Here is a 26227-nt window from a genome sequence, read left to right on the forward strand (position 1 = left end):
ATCCAAAATAAAGTAATGCCATTGCCATATGGCTTTTCAAGATTACCTCAGTAATTGAGGGTATCAACAGTGCTGGTTTTGTTCTTTAACAGTTTGAAACAAAATCATGAAAACAAAGGTGTCTGATTTCCATTTGCTGTTGGACTCTAAAGATGTTACCTAGTGCACAGCTATTTAAAATTAAGTTTAAGGGCAGCCTGGGTGGCTCAGCAGTTTAGTGCTGCCTTCAGTCCAGGGCGTGATCCCGGAGACCCAGGATCGAGTCCCACGTCAGGCTCCCTGCATGGAGCCTGCTTCTCCCTCTGCCGGTGTCTCTGCCTCTCTCTCCCTCTCACCCTCCCTCTCTCTCTCTCTCTGTCTCTATGAATAAATAAATAAAATCTTAAAAAAATTTTTTTTTAAATTAAGTTTAGCTTCAGTAAGTATTGAATGAAAATAATGGATTTGTAGAAGATTTGTTGTATCAATTTAAGACATCGGTTAACTAAAATATACATGTGGCCTTTTGTTACTTTTTTTGGTAACCTATGTCTTTATAGTTAAAGTTTGTGAAACAGCTTTGTGTGTAAATTATAACTGGAAAAACCTCTTAACTAGCGGTCATTGTGCTGACAAGTAGGTGCCAGATTAAAACTTAGGTTATAAGCAGACTTAAATGGATAATTTTAGCATGTTTACTCTGGGGCTTTATAAAAATAAATAACCTTTGAATCTATGGTTTTGTCATTTTAGGATATTCCTGTAAGTATACTGCAGGACATGTGGCGTTCTACAACATTGACAACATTCACTGCATGTTGATCATGTGCCAGAATTGGTAAACTCATTCTACATATCTTAATCTTCTCAACAGGCCTAAGAGATACTGCTGTTATTTGTCCAAGGTCACACAGTGGGCCCAGAAACTACTGTTGTGTTCAGTTAATCTGGCTCCAAAGCTAGAGTTTGACTTGGAACTTTTAAGTATGGTGCCCCCAAGTCTTTCCAACTAATTCTAATAAATAATTGCTTGCTTTCTTCAATCATCAAACTCATTTAGACTAAGGATTAACATCTTTCAGGGATTACTGAAATTATGTTTTTTTGTAGTTTCTTAAAACTATTCCAAATGCCAAATACCTTCTTTCAGGCTATCAGCATCTTGGCCACTGTTGTTGAAGCTTGAGGAGGCTTCTTTTTGCTCTTAACATACAAAGAATATATACAGACAAACCTGTGAGCCTTGCCTTTAGCACCCATCTACTTCATTCTTCCTATCATATCATCTATAAATTCTTAGATTTTTTTAAGGAAGGCCTCAGTGGGTCATACATTTCCACACTCAGGCTTGCCCTATGATAAATAATGTGTGTCATATTTTATTAAAATTATTTAGTGCTAGCCCTACTAAACTATGAGTTCAGTGAGGTTCAGAATAAGAATTTCAAGACATTAAAAAATTGATCAGATATACTTTTTTGTCTTGTTTCTTTCTTTCTTTTTTTTAAGATTTTATTTATTCATGAGAGACACACAGAGAGAGGCAGAGACACAGGTAGAGGGGGAAGCAGGCTCCATGCAGGGAGCCCAAAGTGGGGCTGGGTCTCCAGGATCACGCCCTGGGCTGAAGGCAGTACTAAACCGTTGAGCCACCTGGGCTGCCCTTGTTTTGTTTCTTTTAGAAAAAGAATGCAGGAGGAGAGGGAGAAAGTATCTTAAGCAGGCTCCAAGCCCAGTGTGAAGCCCAATACTGGGCTCAGTCTCACGACCCTGAGATCATGACCTGAGCTGAAATCAACAGTCGGACACTCAACTAAGATTCTTTTTTAAAGGATAGAGTTCCCATTTTATTTTTTAGTACTACACCTGCTAAAGTAGGGGCATAAAGAATTTATAGATACATATTATAAACAAACTTACATAATGGTACAACACAAGAAAAGTCATCCTGAGATTATTTCAACAATATATCAAGAATCCTCTCCCTAAAAAAAAAAAAAAAAAAAAAAAGAATCCTCTCCCTATATGCTAAAACAGCATTTCCTAAAATTGCTAAGGGTCAACATTCCTAACCTATTAAAAGTGTCTTACTCCAAAAGGCTGTGTGATGCTTAATGAGGAAACCCTAGAAGTGATCCTACTAAGAAAAGAGCTTTGTTCAAAGTTGCTATCAAAGATAATTAGCAAAAAATTAAAAAGGGGGGGAGAAGTAAAAATCACTCATACATGGTAAGTTTACTTGGAAATATGTCTATGGGTGTCAGCTGAAAGGGGTTCATTGAAGTAACAAGTGATAGGTTTTAAGATAAGTTGGAAGGAAAATAAAGATAGGAATAATCACACATACAGAAGTTATGTACAATGAAGAAAACATTAAAGTACTGACAGACACAAATGAGACCTTAAATAGCAAATCATACCATGTCCAAGGAATATCAACATAAAAATAAATCTCCTAAAGAAAATGAAGTTAATAAAAATTCCAATAAAAATAACAGGATTATTGGGCAGCTCGGGTGGCTCAGCGGTTTAGTGCCACCTTCAGCCCAGGATGTGATCCTGTAGACCTGGGATCTAGTCCCATGTCTGGCTCCCTGCATAGAGCCTGCTTCTCCCTCTGCCTGTGTCTGTGTCTCTGCCTCTCTCCTTGTGTCTCATTAATAAATAAATAAAATCTAAAAAAAAAAACAGGATTATTTTTGTTGCTACACAAGTTGTAACGTTCATTTAGAAAATAAGAATAACCTTAATATTGTGAAAAATTAGAATCATAAAGGATAACTACACCTGCCAGATGTTAAAATGTTAGGAGTAAACTGTTGATACTGGCACCTGAATAGCTCACTCCATGAAAAGAACAGACAAAATGAAGTTCAGAAATAGACTCTAAATTAAAATTTAAAAGTACAATAAGAAAGCATGATTTTCCTTTATATAATCATGTAGTTAGTACCTTTGCATTCTAAGTTAAAAAAAAAAACAAAACAAAATAAAATGAGTACTTAAAAGTAATGAATGATGTGACTAGATTTTTTAAAAATTCTGTATGAAGGGGCACCTGGCTGGCTCTATTAGTAGAGCATGCAACTCTAGATTTAAAGTATTTAAAAAGCAAATCTTTTAGTATACCACTATATAACAAACCACCTTAAAACAGTGGTTCAAACAAGTATTACAAATTCTTTAGGTTGATAGGGCTCAGCTGGGTGGTAATGTTCTCCCATGGAACTCTAGCCATTTGGAGGCTTCACTCGGCTGGAGCTATAGACTGAAGTGCTTTGGTTCTTTTGATGTGGCTTCTTCACAGTGTTTGGGATTCTCACATGGCAACTGGGTTCCAAGTGGATGAGAAAAGATTTTAAAGGTCTAAAAAAGTCACTTCTGCATTCTGATGGTCAGCCATTTACAGGGCCCTTCCAGATGCAGGTAGAATGGAGATTGATTCGACTATGAGGAGTGGCAAAGAATTTGTGGGCATGTTTAGAATGTACATGTATATACACAAAGTGATAAATGGGTTTATGTAGGGGAACACAAGTTGGGGAAAACTGTTGTGTTCTTTGAATCTTATATTTATTACCTATTCAAAAATTCCTTCTTAAATTCCCTCTTGGGAAACCTCGGGGGGCTTGAGGTTGAGCATCTCCCTTCAGCTCAGGGCATGATCCCAGAGTCTCAGGATCAAGTCCCATATCAAGCCTCCCCAGAGGGAGCCTGCTTCTCCCTCTGCCTGTGTCTCTGCCTCTGTGTGTTTCTCATGAATAAATAAATAAAAATCTTAAAAAACAAAAAAAAACTCCCTCTTGTCTGCACCTACCCCATGCCACTGCTAAAAGAGCCATTGGTTAACAGTTGTCTATTTTTAAAAAGCTTGAAGTACAAGAATGACCTGGTTTCAGGGCATTAAATCTGTCAAAATAAGTAGATGGTGGGTTGTCAAGAGATTCTGAGGCTACAGCTCTGTTGAAAGCAGTATCAGGTAATGCTGAAAAGCTCTGGGTTTGGATTTATATAGAACTGGGTTCAAATTCTGACTTGTCACTATTTAGCTGCATCACCTCCAAGCTTCTTAATCTCTTACATAAAACAGGAATAATGGTACTTTACCCTTAAAATTATGGTAACAATTAGAAAGCATCAGCTACTTAGTGATTGTGGTATCAAAATACATGTCCTCAATATGTCTCCTGTGCAAAACTGTAAAAGGTCTTCATTATCAGCTCAAATCCAGACTCTCCTGGTGTTTAAAGTCTTATATAACATAGCTGTACCAAGCTTGTCGCTTGACCTTTCAGAGTCTCAGCAGAAATTCTTGCTTTGTAGCCTCATTCTTTATCATAGTGGTGCACACTTCGCCTACTCCCAAGTAACCCAAACTAGTATAGAGCTCTTAATTCATCTCTACTCAGAAACCAGATTTCTTGTTCATTCACCATCAGACTATACATGATCCTCAAGACCAGGTAACTGGTCATTGAATCCCCACCCTTTGTACTGTGTCCTTCGTGAAATAGGCATTTGATGACTGAAATCTTGTATCAAGTTTGGTTTCCAATGTGTCTTTTTGCTGATGAGCCACTAAGCAGATCCTCAGTAAATACTCTGATAGTTCGACTTTCTTCTTTGTATGATCACCAGATGGCATTACAGCCTTCTACAAAAACATGGGTAAGTACATTATCTTAGTTCTAAGATGCATTCCTGTTTCTTCATGAGGAACAGAGCTTCTTGTTTCATCTAAGAGCTGGAAACAACATAAAGGGAAGTCTTAGCCAATATTACTTGGAATCAAAGGCTCACCAAGTAGGAAGCAGGTAAGATTTTCAATGGAAGATGCAAGATTCACTGAGGAATTAGGATCTTCCAAAATTTGATTCCATAACTAGCTAGTAGACTTAAACATCACTTGTTCAGAGGAGCATCAGTTCTTCATGGTTAAACAACATACATGGAAAATACGGGATTGCAATTCCACTCTTCACCATGGCTATTTAAAAATTGTCCCTCACAGAAAACTTAGTCACAAAATTGAAGGCACCTAACTATAATTCCCAAGTCTTCAACCAAATCTATTAACTCCACACCATCCTCTCCATGCCTCCTGTTGAAGTACATGTCTGCTTTCTCTGGATCCTTTTCTTTCAGTGTCCATTACAAATTGTCCCTTCTTTAACCTTTTTTCTCTCTCTCTTTTTTTTTTTTTATGAGAGACACAGAAAGGCAGAAACACAGGCAGAGGGAGGAGCAGGCTCCATGCAGGGAGCCCAATGTGGGACTCTATCCAGGGTCTCCAGGATCAGGCCCTGGGCTGAAGGCAGCGCTAAACCCCTGAGCCACCCAGGCTGCCCTAACTTGTTTTTTCAACCAAGCCTTTCCTGCCACCATTTTAATTGTGCTCCCATAGTAAGTGGTGCCTGGATGGCACAGTCGGTTGAACATCTGACTTAGTTTCAGCTCAGGTCATGATCATAGGCTCCAATGCCCCCTTGAGATTCTCCCCTCTTCCACTTGTGCTTTCTCTAAAGTAAATATTTTTCTAAAAAAGCCACAAAACTGGGGTGCCTGGGTGGCTCAGTCAGTCAAGCATCTGCCTTAGGCTCAGGTCATGATCCCAGGGTCCTGGGATTGAGTCGGGTTCCCTGCTCAGTGGGAAGCCTGCTTCTCCTGCTCTCTCTGCTTGCTGCATCCCGTGCTTGTGCTCTCTTAATATGTCAAAATCTTTTAAACACACACACATAAAACTGGCATAGTAAAGTGAAAAACTCAACCTTGCTTTCTCTAGTCTCTTCATAGCCAAACCTTTCCTGCAGTGGGTAGTTTCCAGCTTCCATTTCAATACTTTGCACCTCCAGTCTGACTTCCTCTCCCACTTTACTGGAAACAAGTCCGTAACATTAAGGATGATGTCCACACTAGCTAAATCTTCTGTAGATGTTTTTAGTCCTAATTTTCCCTGTTCTTGTTTCATCGAAGAGCTGGAAACAACATAAAGGGAAGTCTTAGCCAAGATTACTTGGAATCAAAGGCTCACCAAGTAGAAAGCGAAGATTGAAAGCCCAGTTCAAAAATCCTGAGGTAGACTTTGAGAAACTACAGTAAGGCTGGTGGAAAGGGCCATCTCCCTGGGTTTTCAAATTTAAAAGCAGAGGGCCCCGCAGTCACCTGGAACCTCAAGTAAATTAGTGAATACAAATACTAATAGCTCTCAAATTTCACTCCCCTTCGCTTAGAGGACTCGACCTCTATTTTAGCTGTCAAGGTGGTACAATTTCTGTGCCTCCCTGCTCTTCCCAAAACTTTTTGTTCCCACCCTCCTTGTGCTTAATTTGAATTTGGTCTCCTTTGCCATTCAACTCTGCCTGATAAGCTTCTCAAGGTCCTAAGTCCTCTATTTTCACTGTATTGTCTCCAGCTTCTTTCAAATCCCATTGCTTCACTTATGTCCTTAACTCAGATGTGCCACTAACCCACATCTTTTCCCCCTGTGCTCAGGACCCATAAATCCACTCCTTTAAAATTGATGCCAAATAAATAAAATAAAAGCCAAACATCTTACCTTATGGTCTCTCCTCCTGGTACTCTGCAAGTGCCAGTTAACAGCACTGCTAACCATTGAGCTGTCATTCATCCAGAACACTTACCTTCCTCATCTTCCATATCTAGTCCTAGAGGAACTCCAGTTTTCTCCTGGTCTCCACTATCTTCTCAGAGGACTCCGAATGATTTTTCAAAGATGCAAATCTGATTCAGCACAGTCAAGATCTTAAAAATTTGAGTGCTATTAGTATTTGTATTCACTAATTTAACTCAGGTTCCAGGTGACTGCGGGGCCCTCTGCTTTTATTTTTTATTTTTTTTAATTTATTTATGATAGTCACACACGCACACACACACACACACAGAGGCAGAGACACAGGCAGAGGGAGAAGCAGGCTCCATGCACCGGGAGCCCGACGTGGGATTCGATCCCGGGTCTCCAGGGCCAAAGGCAGGCGCCAAACCGCTGCGCCACCCAGGGATCCCTATTTTTATTTATTTATTTATTTTAGAGATTTTATTTATTTATTCATGAGAGACAGAGAAAGAGAGGCAGAGGGAGAAACAGGCTCCACACAGGGAGCCCGACGTGGGATTCGATCCCAGGTCTTCAGGATCACACCCTGGGCTGCAGGCGGCGCTAAACCGCTGCCCCACCGGGGCTGCCCCCCTCTGCTTTTTAAATTTGAAAACCCAGGGAAATGGCCCTTTCCGCCAGCCTTACTGTAGTTTCTCAAAGTCTACCTCAGGATTTTCACATGTGCAATTCGGGAACCTCCATCAGACTCGAGTGTCCTACATTCAATCAAATTCAAAGTGGCGGCGGTGTTTTGGGTGGACTGATGGAGGTTCCCGAATTGCACATGTGAAAATCCTGCTATCTTTCCCCGTCTGGCGCTCGCTACTATTCCTCGGCAAATACTGAGAGAATAATCAGAATAGAAATCGGGTCTAAGCTAGTGACCTGCGACTCGCTTCTAACACATACCCTTATTTAAATTTCGCACCATGAAGTTTAAGGGCTGGGAAAAAGCTTTGAGGACTGGGACTCGAACCCGTAAATTGCGGCTCTCTATCCATTTCCCGCCACAGGCGGGCTGCAGGATTAGAGAACAACGACCGCGGTGCAGGGCGCGGGTGGTGTGCGCGCCCAGAGTAGGGGGGAGGGGCCGGCGCGCGCCGAGACAGGACCTGCGAGCGGGGGGCGGGGGGGGGTGGACTCTCGCGAGAGCAGGTTTGTTCTTGGGCTGCAGCCGCCGCTGCCACCTCTTACCAGCGCCGTTGCTGCGGGGGATTGTGGGAGCCTCCGCGTCCCGCTCGCTGGGAGAGAGGTACCTCTCCTTTTCCCTCTCCCTTTCCTTAAGGTAGGCGTGAAGCGGGTAAGAATCGGGGTGGGGTGGCCGGGGGCTCTCGGCGTCCGCCGGGAGGAGGCAGCGACGGCGACAGGGGCCGCGGGGAGCCGGCGGCGCGCCTTTCTTGCTCGCTCCCGCTCGCCCGCTCTGCCTCCCTCCTCGCTGCGTATGTGAGCCGCCTGATCGGCGGCCGCCATGTTAGGAGCGCAGTGGCGGCGCAACCAGCCTCCTCGGGCGGCGGAGGTGAGCGGTCCCGGAGGGAGACCTGCGGCCAGCCAAGGGCCCGGGGTGCGGAGGAAGAGTCAGGGGGCGCCGAGGGCAGCCGATCGGCCGAGCTTACCGCGTCCTGGGCTTGCTGTGGGCGGGGGCGGGACCAAGAGCCCGTTACACGCGGGCTGGTGCTCTGAGGCGAAGGGAGGAGCGCGCTCGAGGCCTGAGGGACTGACTGTCCATAGGGGGCCTGCCGTTTGGGGAGAATAGTTAAAGCAGCGAAGTCTTGGGATAGCGCCAGCCCCAGATAGGTGTGTGTTTGTTGTTGTTTTTTTTTTTTCTCTTTGCCCCTTTAAAATGTGCCGCAAAATGGAGGATTTCGCAGATTCAAAAGCTGCCATTTGAGTAGCGTTTCTTTCTTCTCTTGGTGTCACGGCCTTCGCTCTGCTTTTGGCCCATAGCTTCATAGCGCCCCCTAAGACTCCCTGTCCCCCGCCCACACACATGCGCGCGGGATTTTAGCCGGACCTCAGAAACAATTCCTCCCCACCCCCATCGCGTAAAAATGGCCGAAAAATGAAACGTTAACGCTTGTTTTTCGTATTGCGTCGTGGAGAAAGCCTTCTGCTGTAGGCTGCGAGCCAAGAGACTTGTTTAAAGAATCCCCTCCTGTTCCTTTTCTTTTTATTAAGGTATTATCAGTCTGCGTTCCCCTAAAGAAGATCGTGTGTTGTGGGACCTTCCGGTTTCCAGACAAAGGGTTTGGAGTACCGTGGTGTATTCGGCACATCGTTGTTCTTTTCATTGCTAGCCTTGTGCCGTGTTCGGGGTTTTACAGGGACTTTTCCCGTTTGCCGTGGAAGAATTCTCCTAGATGTTTTTCTTCCTGTGTGTCCTATACTGTGGAATATTCCTATTGGATCAGTTACCGTTTTCCAGACAGATATTTCTAGAACGCTTATGGCGATTCCGAAATTTCTAGTTTTTCAAGCGCACTGGAATATGTGAGAGTCGTTGATTTCCCAGGTCTTAGTCATGAGATTTTTGTCTTGATGCTGCGTTCTGTGGAATAGACTTTGGTTTAAGATTTTTAAGTAGTGGATAAATTTAAACAGTTGTACTCCGCGGGCAAAAATTCTATTTTAGGCTGTTTTCATAAAGGTTGAAAATAAAATTTGTTTTTGAAAAGTCAATAGCTCAGTCATCTGCGCAGTCTGTCGTCATAATTTTTCAACAGTAATGTTTTAGAAATGGAAGGTGGAGAAAGATTTTTGTTGCAAATACGCTGTTTGCCTTTTGCACTTAATGTTTTTCAAACTCAAAATTGAACACAAAGTACTAAATGAGAATTGTTCTGGTTTGTTATGTAAGATTGGGAGAAGAGATCTTTAGCTGGAATATGTTTGTGGTGAAGTGCTTTAAATTTAAAATTCTTGCCTTGCAGTTAACATTTATATTTATATGGCTAAATCATTAACGTGTATTTTACTCCGAGAGGACGTTTTCACTTTGGCGTTTCACTCAACTCCCTTCTCAGCTGTGTGTAAGTGAAGTTGCCTTTACAAAGCATTTTGAAGTAATTTGAGAGGATTTAGCCACTTTTGATCTGATCCTTACGTTAAAGAAGTCTTTAAACATACAAAATTCGTTAGTGCTTTTAGGATATGCAATCGCTAAATAATAGTACAAGTGAGTTAATGATATGTAAACAAAGGGTAACATGAGGAAAGCAAGAAAATTGTCTTAGGTGACTTCAGAAATGTAATTTAGATTCCTAATTTTATAGAAAAGATTAAACTCAAGAAGGTGATGGCAATATAAACAGAGGCAGTGCTGCGGGTGTGTTCTAGAACACTTGAAATTTTTTTGGGTACTTGATTCAGACTCCTGTTACAATACATAGCCTTAAAAATGGAAGGACTATACTTAAAGGAATTTATCCTAGAGGAAGAGTATACAAAAGATTTGTGTACATAATGTTGATATAAGTTACCAAGTTTACTACAAATATAAAAGATTTAATACTTAGAGATGTGCTAATTTTACAGTGTGGTTATTGGATGTAACTCTATATAGCTTTTTTTTTTTTTTTTAAGATTTTATTTATTCATTCATGAGAGACAGAGAGAGAGGGGGGCAGAGACACAGGCTGAGAGAGAAGCAGGCTCCATGCAGGGAGCTTGATAAGGGACTCATTCCAGGACTCCAGGATCACGCCTTCAGCTGAAGGCAGGTGCTCAACCGCTGAGCCACCCAGGCGTCCCTATATAGTTTTTTAAAACCATTTTTTTAAGAGGAGGGTAATGATGAGAAAATAATAGAATATATTACTTGAAAAGAACATAATAAAACTGCTGATCCCAAATTTGATGCCTTTTTTTGTTTGTTTTTTTAAAGGAACTTGTGAATAAGCATAAAAATAGAGATGTGCCAAAACACGTTAGCTCTGGATTTGGTGTTGGCATTATGGTTGATTTATATTTTTTTCCTTGTGTTTTTCTGAGATTTCCACAACAAATTAGTTATTTATGTGGGGGGGGGGGAGCGGTGAAACATGTTTATACATGCTATACTGCCTTTTTTTTTTTTTTTTAAGATTTATTTATTTATTCAGAGAAAGCGAAAGAGAGGCAGAGACACAGGCAGAGAGAGAAACCGGCTCCATGCAGGGAGCCCGACGTGGGACTCGATCCTAGGTCTCCAGGATCACACCCCGGGCTGCAGGCGGCGCTAAACCGCTGCGCCACCGGGGCTGCCCTACATGCTATACTGCTTAAAAGACCAGTATCTCATGTTTTGTTTGTTTAGGACCTCAATTATTTTTTTTTTTAATTTTTTATTTATTTATGATAGGCACACAGTGAGAGAGAGAGAGAGAGGCAGAGACACAGGCAGAGGGAGAAGCAGGCTCCATGCACCGGAAGCCCGACGTGGGATTCGATCCCGGGTCTCCAGGATCGCGCCCTGGGCCAAAGGCAGGCGCCAAACCGCTGCGCCACCCAGGAATCCCGACCTCAATTATTTTTAAGGGGAATTGAGATAAAAGTGAACCAATTTGTTGAAGTCTGAAATGCAGAGTATTTAAAAGTGACAAAAAGTATTGTTTATTATATAAGATACTTTGGTTATTACCTGTAGACAATGGAGGAATCCGAAGGCATCCTTATGTAAGAATATTTAATTAACCAGTATGGGGACTGATGGTGATGAGGTTACAGTGTGAAATGAAGTCATTATAAACTATTTTGAGAATGATCAAATCAAGGAATGGGGAATAATAGTTTGTTAAATTGTTCTTCGAAGCACATCTTTTAGTTAAAGGTACTTTTATTTATTTTTTTAAAGAGATCTTATTTATTTATTCATGAGAGATACAATGAGAGAGAGAGATAGGCAGAGGGAGAAGCAGGCTCCATGCATGGAGCCCGATGTGGGACTTGATCCCCGGACTCTAGGATCCTGCCCTGGGCTGTAGGCAGACGTTAAACCGCTGAGCCACCCAGGGATACCCTAGTTAAAGGTACTTCTTAAAAAAAAAAAAGAAAAATACATACTTTGTTTTATTTATTTATTTTTAATTTTTTTTATTTTTTATAATTTTTAATTTTTATTTACTTTAATTTAATTATTTATTTTTAATTCTGTTGGCTTTTTTTTTTTTTTTTTTAAGATTCCATTTATTTATTCATAGACACAGAGAGGCAGAGACACAGGCAGAGGGAGAGGGAGAGGGAGAAGCAGGCTCCCTGCAGGGTCTCCAGGATCACACCCCAGGCTGCAGGCGGCGCCAAACCGCTGTGCCACTGGGGCTGCCCTACTTGTTTTTTAAATATAGTCTTCTTTCATTTAGAGTTTCACTAAAGCTGTCCCACATTTGTGCCAACAGGTTCTGAGTGGACTTGATTTTGGGGTGAACAATACTGTATTCTTTGAGGGTGGGATGGAAGGGTTGTAGACAGTGTAGTTTCACAATATTTTTTTATATAGTGGTTATTCCATGTATATGGGGTAACACTATCCAAGGAAATAAAGCTCTGTAATTTATAATTCTTGGCTATGTATCGGGCCTTCTTGTTGGATCATTAAGATTGAGAGCTCTGAAAATCTTGATTTAGAGAAAAGAAAGTTCACATGTAGAAAATTTTATCAGATGAAACTAGAGCAGAGAGAAAAGCCAGTGGTTTGAGAGAATTGTATGTGTGTAGCCTTCAAAAGATACTTGTAAATGGTTTTTAAAATTTGCTACTTTAGCTTTTTATTTATTGCTGCCTGTTTATCTTAAGCTTAAATATAAACTTGTAATACAATAGGAGTTACATGATAAAGTGCTGTGTTATCTTGCCTGACAAAATTACTGTGACAGGTCTGAGTAGATGGAGTGCCTTTGATATGATGCAGCTTCCATATGATTTCCAACTGTTTATCAAACTTTAATGTTCTCTGCGTATATAAGGCTCAAAACTTTGAAATTAAACAATTTACAGGAAAAAGCAATGAAATCTTAGGTTTAAATTTTTTTAATTTATTTTTTTATTTAAAGATTAAAAAAAAAAAACTTATTCATGAGAGACATGGAGGGAGAGAGGCAGAGACACAAGCAGAGGGAGAAGCAGGCTTCCTGCAAGGAGCCGGATGTGGGACTCTATCCCTGATCCCAGGATCATGCCCTGGGCAGACACTCAGTCGCTGAGCCACCCAGACGTCCCAAATTTTTAAAAATTTAGTTAAAAATTTTGTTTTAGCTGTAAGTTTTTCCAAAGTTCAAAGGCTAATTGATATAAAGAACCCGCTTTTTTCTGGAAAGTTTTTTAAATGGCAGATCTCTGACATTTCTCTTGGACTCTCAGTCCCAGTAGCTTGTGGTTGTTGATGCTTATCTTAAAATACAAACCAATTTAGTAGGAAAACAAAAAAAGATGAATGAAGAGGGAGGGTGGGGTAATTCATCCCAGCTATTGCTGCTGGATAAAAGCAAAGGGTGATACCTATGGTGGATGACATCCTGGGCAGCAATAAATGCAATGAGTATGGAAAATAATCAGTTGATACTAGGTCTAAATTGGATCTTTGATTTGTAGTATTACTGGTTGCTAATGAGGATAAATAGCCTTCGGATCTTTCAAGGTGATTTGTATGTTTTTTTGTTTTTTTTTTTTCTCCTTTGTGGTAATTACTAGGATACTAAATATCTTCCTCTGGTATGGTAATTTATAGAAGAACCTAATCCATATGTAAAAATTTAAAGTGTTTCAGCCTCTATTGGAAAAGGAAAAATAGTATCAAAGAAGTACAAACATTTGTACTTAAAAATTCTTAATGTAAGAAAATGTGACAGTGGGCTTTTAATGCTTAACTGAGTATCCTTGTGTGGGCTGTAGTATTCTGGAAGAGTACCACAGAGGGAGGGAGTTTAAAACTTGAAGCTTCAGGAGACACCAATAAATATTTATACCAACATTCTTGGTAATGGCAGGAAACTGGAAACAGCCTAAATGTTCATCATCTACGGAATAAGTGAGCATATGTGCCATGTGGTGTGTATATTGCTGTGAAATGTAGGTTTATTTCATGTATAAATGAGTTTTTTAGAAGTAGGTAAGAAAAGTACATATGTATTAAGTCAGTTTGTATGAAATGCAGAAATGCAAAGTTAACACTTTTAAAAAAAATGTATATATTAAATAAAACTTAAAAACCAAGGGATTGCAGAAAGGGAAGAGCAATGCACTGGAAATTGATAGGTAGAAGATATCTAAGATGTTGTTAACATTCCTTTTCTAAACTTGAGTATTTTTATACCCTGGTTTGTACAATGCATGATATAAAGGGGGGCAGTGCTGAGTTTTAAGAGAATTACTAGTATTAAGTGAAGAGAAGGAAAGTCCAGCAAATACATTTACACAAGTAGTGAGCAGTCCCTGTAACTGTTTATAAAATTTTTGGCGTAAGGTGTTGGCTTATGGTGGAAAAAAATAGATTGAGAGAAGTAGAATGCAACTAATACCTGAAAGGTACTGAAAATCATGGTGTATATTTGATGTGGTAAGTAGTAGGGGGCAGTGTGGGGTGTTTTGTTTGCTTTTTGTTTTGTTTTAGCAGGGGAGTATATAAAATAGTTTTAGGGGGTTTTTATTGAAATCTGTAAACATTGATGCAAAGAGGGATCAATGAAAGACAAGAGGACTAGTGATCTCCAGTAAGGTTATGGCAGAGAGATAAGGCCTTTGTTTTCTTGTTTGTTTTTAAAGATTTTATTTACTTATTCTTGAGAGGCAGAGAGAGAGGGCAGAGGGAGAAGCAGGCTCCCTGCAAGGAGCCCAATGCAGGACTTTATCCTGGGCTCCAGGATCAGGCTCTGAGCCAAAGGCAGACACTCAAGTGCTGAGCCACCCAGGTGTCCCGGATGAGAAGATAATTTAAAGGTAGATTGGTAATAGAGAATAAAGGAAGAGATTTAATCTGTCCAATTCCCCTAAGCCTATGCTGCTTTTTCTTTAGCATGATCTAGGTTAATACCAGTGTCATTCATTCATTCATTTATTTTTTTTTTAAGATTTTTATTTATTTATTCATAGACACAGAGAGAGAGAGAGGCAGAGACACAGGCAGAGGGAGAAGCAGGCTCCAAGCAGGGAGCCTGATATGGGACTCGATCCCGGGTCCCCAGGATCACACCCCAGGCTGCAGGCAGCGCCAAACCGCTGAGCCACCAGGGCTGCCCTCATTCATTCATTTAAAGATTTTATTTATTTATTCACAAGAGAGAGAAGAGGCAGAGACATAGAGGGAGAAACAGGCTCCCTGTGGGGACTGTGATGCAGGACTTGATCACAGGACCAGGGATTATGACCAGAGCCGAAGGCAGATGCTTAACCACTGAGCTACCCAGGTGCCTCACTACCAGTGTTTTATTTCTTAAAATTTTTTTAAGATTTTATTTATTCATGAGAGACACAGAGAGAGGCAGAGACACAGGCAGAGGGAAAAGCAGGCTCCATGCAGGGAGCCTGATGTGGGACTTGATCCAGGTCTCCAGGATCATGCTGAAGGTGACGCTAAACCGCTGAGCCACCGGGGCTGCCCACTACCAGTGTTTTTTAAAGCTTACTTGCAGTTTAGTAGCAAAATTCAAATATGAATTCTGACTTTGAATATAAATGAATGAGATGCTAAAGTTGACATAGGAAATAGGGAATACAGTGCAAGGGGAAGGTTTATAAGCTCTTTTATTGGTATATTTCTGGGCCATTCCTTTTTTTTTCCTTTTTTTTAAAGATTTTATTTATTTGAGACAGAGCAAGAGAGGGAGAGGCAGAGACAGGCAGAGGGAGAAGCAGGCTCCATGCAGGGAGCCCGATGTGGGACTCCATCCTGGGATCACGCCCTGAGCCGAAAGCTCAACTGCCGAGCCACCCAGGCATCCCTGGCTCATTCCTTTTGCATCTAAAGTTTTTCTCCTTGGTTGTTTGGATCATCTACAGAGAAGTCATAGTAGATGATTACTATGATATTGACCATGTACCAGAAACCATTCTAAGTGTTTTGTGTGAACTAATTTATTAAATGTTTATAGCCTTATGAAATAGGTATTATTTTCATTCCCATTTTACAAATGAAAAAACAAATGTTGATTAGCGCAAAGTCAAGCAATTTTGTAGTAGAAGTAGCATTCACATGAAGGTATTTGGTAAAAATCTCCATATACACCAAATTAAAGAGTTGTACAAATGTTTATGGAAATCAGGAGTTGAACATAAAGTGGAAGGAAAAGTCTTAAGGGTGCAGAATGGCACCTTGAGGAAAACCACTAAATATAAGTAGAGAAAAAAGTAAGCCAAGCTAGGATCAAAATCAAATTGAGTCACAAATGTCAGGTAAATGGAGTAACTTTCTATCCTGTATTGCTTTAATCTAAAAATACTTAATGTCTAATTGAAAAATCGCTAAGAAAAATGTTTTAAGTGTAGGAAAAAGAAAAATACTGCAAGCCTCAATAGAAGTCCCTTCTGATTAACATGTTTTCTGTTTTAGCAGCTGAAGGCACTTTGCAACAAACACTCTTTTATCATTAGATGCCTAAGGACCAAGAAGTGGGCTAGAAGTTGAATCCAGGTCTGTAAAATGGATTAAAAATGATAATTGTAAAGGACTTTTAAAAAATACTGGAATTTTATTTAGCCTTCTCAGTGCTACATTTTACAGTGTTTTTGTTTCTCCTATTGTGTAATGAGGCACATATGGCCTTCCACAAAACTTAAATGAATTGAGCTGGAACTATATTTCCTAAGAGGCTTACTATTAGTAGTTCATTTTATTCTGGGGTGAAAAAAAACCTTTTAATTCACTCAAAGGTGTACGATACTAAAATGAGATTATAGCACCGAAGAACCGCAGATTAAAGTATAAGGTTTTAAAGTGGTGTTTTTTGTTTTTTAGATTATTTATTTATTTATTTATTTATTTATTTATTTATTCAGAGAGAGAGAGGCAGAGACAGAAGCAGGCTCCATGCAGGGAGCCCGAAGTGGGACTGGATCCCGGTCTCCAGGATCAGGCCCCGGGCTGCAGGCAGCGCTAAACCACTGTGCTACCGGGGCTGCCCCTAAAGTGGTTTAAGCTCTATATAAAAGATTGAATAATTCCTCAAGATACTAAGATCCATTTTTAAAGACCAAACCTTTTTATATTTTATTTTATTTTATTTTTTATTTTTTCATGAGAGACAGAGAGAGAGAGGCAGAGACACAGGCAGAGGGAGAAGCAGGGTCCCCACGGAGAGTGTGATGTGGGACTCGATCCCAAGACCACAGGACCATGACCTGAGCCAAAGGCAGATGCTCAACCGCTGAGCCACCCAGGCATCCCTAAAAACCAAACCCTTAAAACGAGATACAAGTTAGAAAATCTCTAAGGAAAGATAGAGATGTGAACTAACATTAAAATGAAAATTTACTGACTGTAAGATAGAAACTATATTGGTGAATTTTAAGATCATTATAAAATTAGTGAGAAGCTTTAAAATATAAGGAATAATTAACTCTATAGTATAACGGGAAATGAGTTAGGAGCTTGGTTTAAAAATTCTGACCACAAGAATCTATGCTTTTGTGCGATTGATGAGAAAAGTCAAGCAGCTACCTTCAGAAATGATGCTTCTTTGAAATTAAACTTTCCCTGCCGTCTATTAGTGACGAGATTAGAATTTTTTTGCTGTATTTGTATTGTTGGTTGATACCTTAAACATATTTGGCATATTTTCACATGAATAATTTAACGTATCACAAGAGTGTTTGGCTTTCCTAGAACTTTTGGGAAATCCTGAAAATTTCTTAACACACTTGTGTGTTTTTAATTCAGAAGGGGAAAAATAAGCTACAGTGTTCTAGCTGTTGCTCTTTGAGTTTTTGTAAGATTAAAGGGTTAAAATAATGTCAGTATAAAGATTTTTTATAAGTATCTTTACTAGCTTTTATGATTATACATGAATTAAATATATGATTTTTTTAGGGCACGTTTATTTCACATATTTGAGAACATAGTTTTAAGAAATTGTTCTTTTACATAAGAAATGTAGATGTGGAACAACCATTTGCTTCTTTCTCTTCACCATGAACTTTGCAGGTGTGTTAAGCTATAATCGTTTACTGTAATATTTTAGTATTCCACTTTTAATTGAAGAAAGTTAATCCAACAAAACTATTGATGGAATGGGGAGAATTGAATGTTAACTATAAATGAAACCTTTTGGGGGAACCCTGGTGGCTTACCGGTTTAGAGCCACCCACAGCCCAATGTGTGATCCTGGAGACCCAGGATCGAGTCCCACGTCAGGCCCCTGCATGGAGCCTGCTTCTCCTTCTTCCTGTGTCTCTGCCTCTCTCTCTGTGTGTATGTCTCATGAATAAAATAAAATCTTAAAAAAAAAAAAAGAAACATTTCTTAACCATACATATAGTATTCAGATGTTGAATGTGAAGTTAACATTTTTAGTGGCATTTACACTGGTCATGAACTAGCTTAACTTACAGGTTAATTATTTAGAATTGTCTAATGTTTCCTGCTTTTAGGGTGTGTTGCTTTTTTTTGGGAGTGAGAGGGTTTTTTTTTTTTTTTTTTTTTTTTTTTTTTTTTGCATTGATGGGGATTAAGATTTTAAATGGAGGGATCCCTGGGTGGCGCAGCGGTTTGGCGCCTGCCTTTGGCCCAGGGCGCGATCCTGGAGACCCGGGATCGAATCCCACATCGGGCTCCCGGTGCATGGAGCCTGCTTCTCCCTCTGCCTGTGTCTCTGCGCCTCTCTCTCTCTCTCTCTGTGACTATCATAAATAAATAAAAAAAATTAAAAAAAAAAGATTTTAAATGGATAAATTAGATTATGACATTATATTCTACATTAGGAATCACAAAGGAACTACTTTTGAACTTACTTAACCTCTAGTATAGCATACTATGGGAAGGCAATTTTATGATACGGGGAAGAACAGTATAATCTTAAACATCTCAGTGTTGTGCTAACCTTAATAGGCAGTAGGTCTTGCTTATATGAGCCTTTTAAAATGGCTTGTCATTTTATTATCACTGACCAAAGATACTAAAGGAACTATTTTCATAAGTGCTCTTTAAACAGTGCTTTCATGTCTGATTTCTCTCAATTTCTTTGTTTTAATGAAAAAAAAATTAAGACTTCAGTTATTTGTGTTTCAGTCAAAAGTCTGACTTAAGTCACTTTTCAAAAATAATGTTCTCATGTCCTTGTGTGGGGCTGCATTTAAGTTGAAACTCTGAGTCTCAAAAATATTAAGGTTAGTCTTAAGAGATTACAAGTTGTCATGGGATTTACATTGTTTGTCTTGCTCTTTTTCTGAGTTTTTCTGACATCCATTTTCTGTTTTGTCTTAAGGTTATCTTTTATCTTTACTTCTCTTAACCTTTCCTTTTTACAGATCCACCCTTTTTATATGTGCTACAAAAAATAATTGAGATCTCTAATCCAGCAATCATTTCTTTAAAGTATGATCAATTAAAATTTTTTACATAGTCACGATACTATTGTATAATTTTCCTGAGGGAAAGGAATAGTCCTTAAAAAAAAAAGAAAACTGGTTTTTCTGTACGAAACAGCTTTGTAACATGAAGGGCAAAACTGCCATTAATAGTAATATTGCTACTTCAAAATGCTGGTTTTGAAAAGCCCTCTATAAAGATTTTTATCTTTTAAAATAAATAAATGAAAATTTAGAGGGTCCTAATAATGTTTGCACAGTATTTCAAATGCCATTCTGTATGGCATTTTTTGTAAGATACACCAAGGAAACTGTCATCTGAAAATGTTCACTTACTCTTGTCTTAATTATTCTTTAAGTGGTCTGGTGTAAATAGTTTATATAGTAGATCTCATCTAGAACTAGTTTCTTTAGTATCTTTTCTCAATTTCATCTCTCTTGGTGTGCAAAAACATCTTCTGTAATTCCAACCACCTCTGATAGCATTTCGTGTCTTTTTAACTTTGTTACATCTTTTTGTAAAATCTAACTAAGTCTTGCCTGCAACTTTTTTTTACACTTCCTCTACCACTGTTATGTCCAGTGTTTCCTCCTTGCTTTATTCGATCATTGGTGGAATTGGTCCCATAATAGACTTGTAACTATTGAATATTGCCCAATTTTTAATGTAATAAAGTTTAATAGTATTAAACTACCAGTGCTTAGGTATATGAATGATCATATGTATGATACTTAAGACAGCAATGCTTCTTAGTTGAATTACATAGCAAACAACTTTAGACCTCAATATATAGTTGTGATAATAAAAATTTATTTCATCAAGAGCATTTGTTTATGTATATCATTTGATATTTTATGAGAGTCATATGAAAATGCCTTGCAAGTTCCTCTGTAACAAGTTGAGATGAAATACGGTTTAAGGAAGGTAATGAAAGTAATTTCATCCAGAAACATTTCTTGGGGGATTGATTGTGTTCAGAATTTAAAATTTCCAGGTGATTGGGTTATTCTCGTGAAAAGTTTATGGAAATCTATGTAAGCACAATATCATTTTCATTTTTACCTGTATTGAGCTCTAGAGGTTCTGTCGCTCTGAGTATCAAATGAGCTTTGATGAATGTTAACTTAGAGGGGAGTTTCACTTCTTTAAATCACCTATACTTCCTATACCTGGGTTTTTTCTTGGAAGTTCTCCTATTTCTATATTGACCATACTTAGTTCTCCTTACTTTTTAAAATTAGAAATGAAATAAGCACTGCCTGATTGAGGATGGACAATAAGAAGGCAGTTAGTTATATGGCTTAAATTTGTGCAGAAATCCTTAAACTAGGAAGTCACTTATTTTTTTCTTCACATCTGTCTTTACCTCAAATTGATTTTGCTACATAAAGGTCTCAACTATTGTGTTTGGTCTTAGATCTTAGACTAGGTACTTGACTCCTAAGCTTCATTTACTTGTGATTTTGCTTGGTTCTTTCTGATAGTAATAAATAGGTCTCATTTTCTAAAGCAGAATACAACTGATTCATCTTTGACTTGCTGACCTTGATTTTTTTGTTTGTTTTTAGTCTTCTCCTGGAACTTAAACATCATATTATAGGGTGTATTTTTATTCTTTCAAAAGAAGAGACCCATCTATATTTTTACTGAAATTTTGATGTACTCAGACATCTAATCCTTCAATTGAAAATGTTTTTAAATTCAGTATGAAATTCCCTTTAATAAACTTTAGCATGAAAGACTTTTTAAATATCTATATGCAGGCTCTGCATACTTCTGGAATCTGTTTAAGATATGTAATAAATTCCTTGTAAGTTTGAGATCTTAAATGTTTTTTTTTTAATCAACATGATGCATAAGTTTTTTTTCTAAAAAAAACAGCATCTACTTAAAGGGATTTATGACTAAAATTGCTTATTTTTCTACAGAGTTGTCTGCTGGTTCTCAGCTTGAAGAAGATTCTACAGTCCTTATTGATCCTTTTTTCTTGGCGTTACCATTTTTTGAAGCAAAGTTAACCTAGTTTGCTAGTTCGAGCTTTCTTTTTGGCCTTCTTTTAAAAAAAAAATTTTTTTAAGTCTATAAACTAGACAAGAGATAGTTCTACAATGTCCAAGTCATTCCAGCAGTCATCTCTCGGTAGGGACTCGCAGGGTCATGGGCGTGACCTGTCTGCAGCAGGAATAGGCCTTCTTGCTGCTGCTACCCAGTCTTTAAGTATGCCAGCATCTCTTGGAAGGATGAACCAGGGTACTGCACGCCTTGCTAGTTTAATGAATCTTGGAATGAGTTCTTCATTGAATCAACAAGGAGCTCATAGTGCACTGTCTTCTGCTAGTACTTCTTCCCATAATTTGCAGTCTATATTTAACATTGGAAGTAGAGGTCCACTCCCTTTGTCTTCTCAACACCGTGGAGATGCAGACCAGGCCAGTAACATTTTGGCCAGCTTTGGTCTGTCTGCTAGAGACTTAGATGAACTGAGTCGTTATCCAGAGGACAAGATTACTCCTGAGAATTTGCCCCAAATCCTTCTACAGCTTAAAAGGAGGAGAACTGAAGAAGGCCCTACATTGAGTTATGGTAGAGATGGCAGATCTGCTACACGGGAACCACCATACAGAGTACCTAGGGATGATTGGGAAGAAAAAAGGCACTTTAGAAGAGATAGTTTTGATGATCGTGGTCCTAGTCTCAACCCAGTGCTTGATTATGACCATGGAAGTCGTTCTCAAGAATCTGGTTATTATGACAGAATGGATTATGAAGATGACAGATTAAGAGATGGAGAAAGGTGTAGGGATGATTCTTTTTTTGGTGAGACCTCGCATAACTATCATAAATTTGACAGTGAGTATGAGAGAATGGGACGTGGTCCTGGCCCCTTACAAGAGAGATCTCTCTTTGAGAAAAAGAGGGGCGCTCCTCCAAGTAGCAATATTGAAGACTTCCATGGACTCTTACCGAAGGGTTATCCCCATCTGTGCTCTATATGTGATTTGCCAGTTCATTCTAATAAGGTGAGTTAATGCAACAGATACTTCTAATTTCTTTTACATTGTAGTGCCTATTCTGTATTTACCTATATCTTTTACTCTAATTCTGTAGTCTGGTGACACTGAGTTGATCGAGAATTTTTATGCTTTTGAGAACACTTTATTTGGAAGGTAATTGTTTTTGAGCGTTAAACCAGGGCTTTACATTAATACAATCTACCTAGATTACTTCTGGCCACAAAGCTGTCATCCACTGAGATTATCTTGTTGGTTTTTGGCATCAATATGTTCTTCTTAATCATATATTTAAGCAGGTTTTTTTTGTCTGCTTTGTTGAATTGTTTTAAGTATTTTTTTTTTTTTTTTTTTTTTTTTTGCAGTCAATGTGCTCTGCCATTCAGGATGCTAGATTTTAGCTCTCCATCTGTCTTGATTGCTGATTTGTATGTAGTAAAGATGTATTCTTGAACAATTCTCTTTTTTTCCTTATCTGTGGCTACAGGGAAAGAGTTAATGTAGAGCCCTGGTGTTTGTTTCAGTATGTTTCATATTTTAGATTAGTTCATTCTTCTTTTTTAATTTCCCTTTAACACAAACTCTCATACTATGACTGAAATTTTTCATCATTTTTTTTCTCCTTTTCCACAACTTTTCTTAAACATACTTCAAAACTCACTTTTTATTATCCCATATTGCATCTGTCCCTTTAGAAACTTGGAAAAATCAACTATTGCAGTATCCTGCTCTATGTTCCTCATAAGCATATTCTTTTTCTGACTAGGTTTAGACTTCTGGTATAGTCATTTGAGCAAAATATATATGTATATATCTAATTCTCCTTTGCTTTAATTATCACATCTAGCAAAATGGGAGCTTTTTCAAAATGCCCTTTTAAATACTTAGTTCTTTCTCTTCCAACGTTTTCAGTGTTACTCATTCTCACTGATTTTTTTTCCAATACGCAGTGCAGTTGGCTTAAGAGTCAACATAATAGCACTCTACTAGCTTGATCTATGATCTCTGACCGTCCATATTTCCTGATGTGCTGTACAGTTACTCTACTTAACATGTTGCTGCCATGAAATTGATGATGATTACTATTACAGGGTTTTTTCTTTACAGTAACATTTGGAAGGATCATTTTCATATCTATCCCTTTAAAATGCATTTTTTAGTGACTTGATTTTTTTGAGTAAATTAAATCCTAGATCTGAATGATGTTTTTAAAGTATTACCAGTCACACTCTTTTTCTATTTGTTTCTCAGTATTTTTGCCTCAGATAATTAGGAGACTTCTTTTATTTGAATTCACAGAATACTTTGAAAAATATCTTTTGAATTAATCTTTTGAGTTAATGTATTGTTTAAGTACAGCACAAAGAATATTTTAATCTTTAATCCAAATAAAATGAACTAACATTGAATGCTAAATTTAAATTTTTAGATTTATTTTTATTGAAGACATAACCCCAAACTCAAAAGTTAGAGAATTTTATTTGCTAGGTGTCTTTAGTGTTGTCTTTTTTCAAATATGTTGCATAAAGTTTTAGCTGTGATAGGAGTTGATTTAAAGAAAAGATCCACAAAACTTTGGTGACTCAGTTTTTCTGTTACTTCTTGCCTTTTGCAGAACTGGCAATATGATCAGTGTCCTCAGGATCTCTAAATTCCAAGGGAAATAGCTAGTTACAGTGACTCAAATGAAAGTGATTCTAAGGGACTTAAAATCTTTGCTAATGGAGTCCTCATACATCAAGAGCTGTTGCTAGAAATCTTATTCTGACTTTGGGCAGTAATTTACCCTTGTTGCACATAGAAAAACAGTAAAGGAACACAAAAGGAAACCACAAGAGGGCTTTAATCAGAGAAAAGTTTCTGTTATTATATGTGATTAATCTTTTCTCTCCAAATTTTGCTGCCTGTTAGTTCCTTAACAATAATATTAATAAGTAATTATAGTTAAGTGGATCTAAATTAACAAAAGAACAGTTTTTAATTATCTGATGAAACTTTGGATTCAAGAGTAAGATACCCTGCCTATTGCAGGAGGTATTTTAAACCTGTAACAATGCTTAGGCCCTAGCTAGTTTTGGTATTATATCACAGTATTGGGAACATTTAAGAATTGCTTGAGGCCCATTGATTGATTGATTTACAAAATTTATATTTGTAAATTGGACCATTTTTAAGAAGTTTAAGCACTTGGGTTCTCTTAATGTATTCCAGTTTCCTTAACATAGCTCATGTTTTCTGGGTATCTGCGTTATTGAAAAAGTAATTATTTACCTTTAGTTTTGGTCCTTTCTCATTTTATAGCTGATATAGAAACAATGACTTGAGAAAATTCCTGTGGTGAAAGTAGATAATGAAAATTTTTAAACATTTAATCCTGCTCTCCGGTATTGCTGCATAACTTGGAAAATCTGTTCTAGTCACTTAGTGGTAGTGTTTTAAAAAGCTTACATGATCAAAACTTCATCTTACTATGAAAGAAGGAACTTTAAGTTGAAAAAGTGATCTAATTTGTCATCATTATTTGATATTTTAAGTGACTTTCAGTGATGGTGTTGCTTTTATTTCTTTCTAGGTCATTTTAGATTGTCAAATTGCTTTTCTCCACAACCTTAAACTTCCCTCAAATTCTTTTCACTTAAAGAAAAGTGCCCACTACAGCCTTTTCACTGTCTTGTCACTTGAGTTCATATTTTTCCTTTTAGTATTATTCTAGAAGCCCTTAAATTATCTTTATTCTGCCATTCCAGAAGTGCTTCTCCAAATTATTCTTTCTTTATATAACTTAGATATCTCAAAGACATCAAGGTGAAGGAAATTTTTCTACAGAACTTCTGCATTCAAAAAGTGAATCCTTTTTCCTTATTAATCTGATGTGAAAGTTAACTCAATGTAGAATCAAGGATAGAGGTTTTTTAAAAAACCCTTTTGACTCTTAATCCTCATTTTAAAACCAAAGATCTGGTGTGGTAGTGCAGGTTAGGAATGGGTGGTCTTGGGAGGTACATAATGATTCTTTGATCTTGGCCTTCCTTCTAGTACTTTGAAAGACTAGCTACACATTTACCATAAGTTTGAACCTTTAAAGAGCATAGAGGATTGGATATAAATAGTTTTCTGCTCAACTAGATACCCTTTCCATCTCCTGTGAATTAGAAATGTGCCTAATAGGGTAACTTTTACTCCTCTCCCAACACACTGCTTCTCAAGGACATTTTAAATAAAATCTAAATATTTTTAGTCCAGAAAATTCTAAGTTAAAGTATTTGTTTAATCCCTCTAATTTTGTGAACTTTACCTATGGCGCTTCTTCTTACAGCCATTTTAAAAGTATCCTCCAGTAAGTCAGTGGTCTGTTGCTTTGCAAGTACAAACTTTTTATATCCCAAATAACTGGTTGTGGAGCCAGCTGGAGAGATTCTTCAAGTTCCTTAGTGATTAGCCATTATTTTTAAAAGACAATCTAGCTTTGAGATCTAGCTTCCATAGTACTTTCATGGGATTTTAGTTAGTTCTTTTAGAGCAGAGGGGAAGTATGTAAATTGTTGTAGTATAAATCTATTTTTAAAGATTAGGTTTATAAAATACCATTCTGAAGCTTTTTAAGAAGGTATCTTGTAATTGGGTTTATTTTAGTTCAGCTCTAAGTGAGACCCCCTTTTAAAAACATTGCCTGACCGTGTTTTATATTCCAAATATAATGTATTAGGTAGTGTGGATGTGACAAAAGTTGCCTTATTTTGTGGGAATTTGTGAAGCCATGATACTTGTAAAGCAGGAATTGTAAAATGAGATAGCTTTATAAGCAATGTAATGACAGTTCACTTTTTTCTTTTTTGAGCACTACTTCTGTGCCTGGCAATGTTCTGATAAGCAGATTACCTTAGTCATTCACTTTTCACAATATCCTAGAATATGGAGTCATAGTAAATTTCAATTTGTGTACCAAGGATTCATGTCGACTAAGTGGCACCTTGGAGTAGAACCTAGGCAGTCTGACAGCAGAGCCTACTTTTCCTAACTTCTCTTTCTGATGTTGTTTAAAACATTGATTGTTTATATGTGGATTTTTAACTAGTGAAAGGAAAGCTTATTTGCATAAAAAGAAAGAAGTTAATCCCTTACATTTAAAATAAC

At 38.0% G+C, this 26227-nt stretch overlaps 1 protein-coding gene across 24 annotated transcripts in view; it reads left to right on the forward strand.

The window, feature by feature from the left end:
• The window catches only part of MATR3 (matrin 3), a 53622-nt gene that overhangs the window by 14019 nt on the left and 13376 nt on the right, over positions 1-26227 (forward strand). For 4 of the 24 annotated variants that reach the window (XM_072841251.1, XM_072841254.1, XM_072841252.1 and 1 more), the window contains exon 1: positions 7733-7880. The exons of 4 other annotated variants lie outside the window; for them this stretch is intronic. Coding sequence is in view for 15 of the 20 variants with exons in the window: in XM_072841232.1 (XP_072697333.1) it covers positions 21191-22102 (912 nt within the window). In the remaining 5 variants the exon portion in view is untranslated. Of the gene's footprint in view, positions 1-7732; positions 8112-16109; positions 16191-21010; positions 22103-26227 lie in introns of those variants that run through there. 16 more of the 24 variants (XM_072841234.1, XM_072841242.1, XM_072841231.1 and 13 more) reach the window with 13 other exon arrangements.

Source organism: Canis lupus, chromosome 10 (assembly GCF_048164855.1).
Source record: "Canis lupus baileyi chromosome 10, mCanLup2.hap1, whole genome shotgun sequence".
Taxonomy (NCBI): domain Eukaryota; kingdom Metazoa; phylum Chordata; class Mammalia; order Carnivora; family Canidae; genus Canis; species Canis lupus.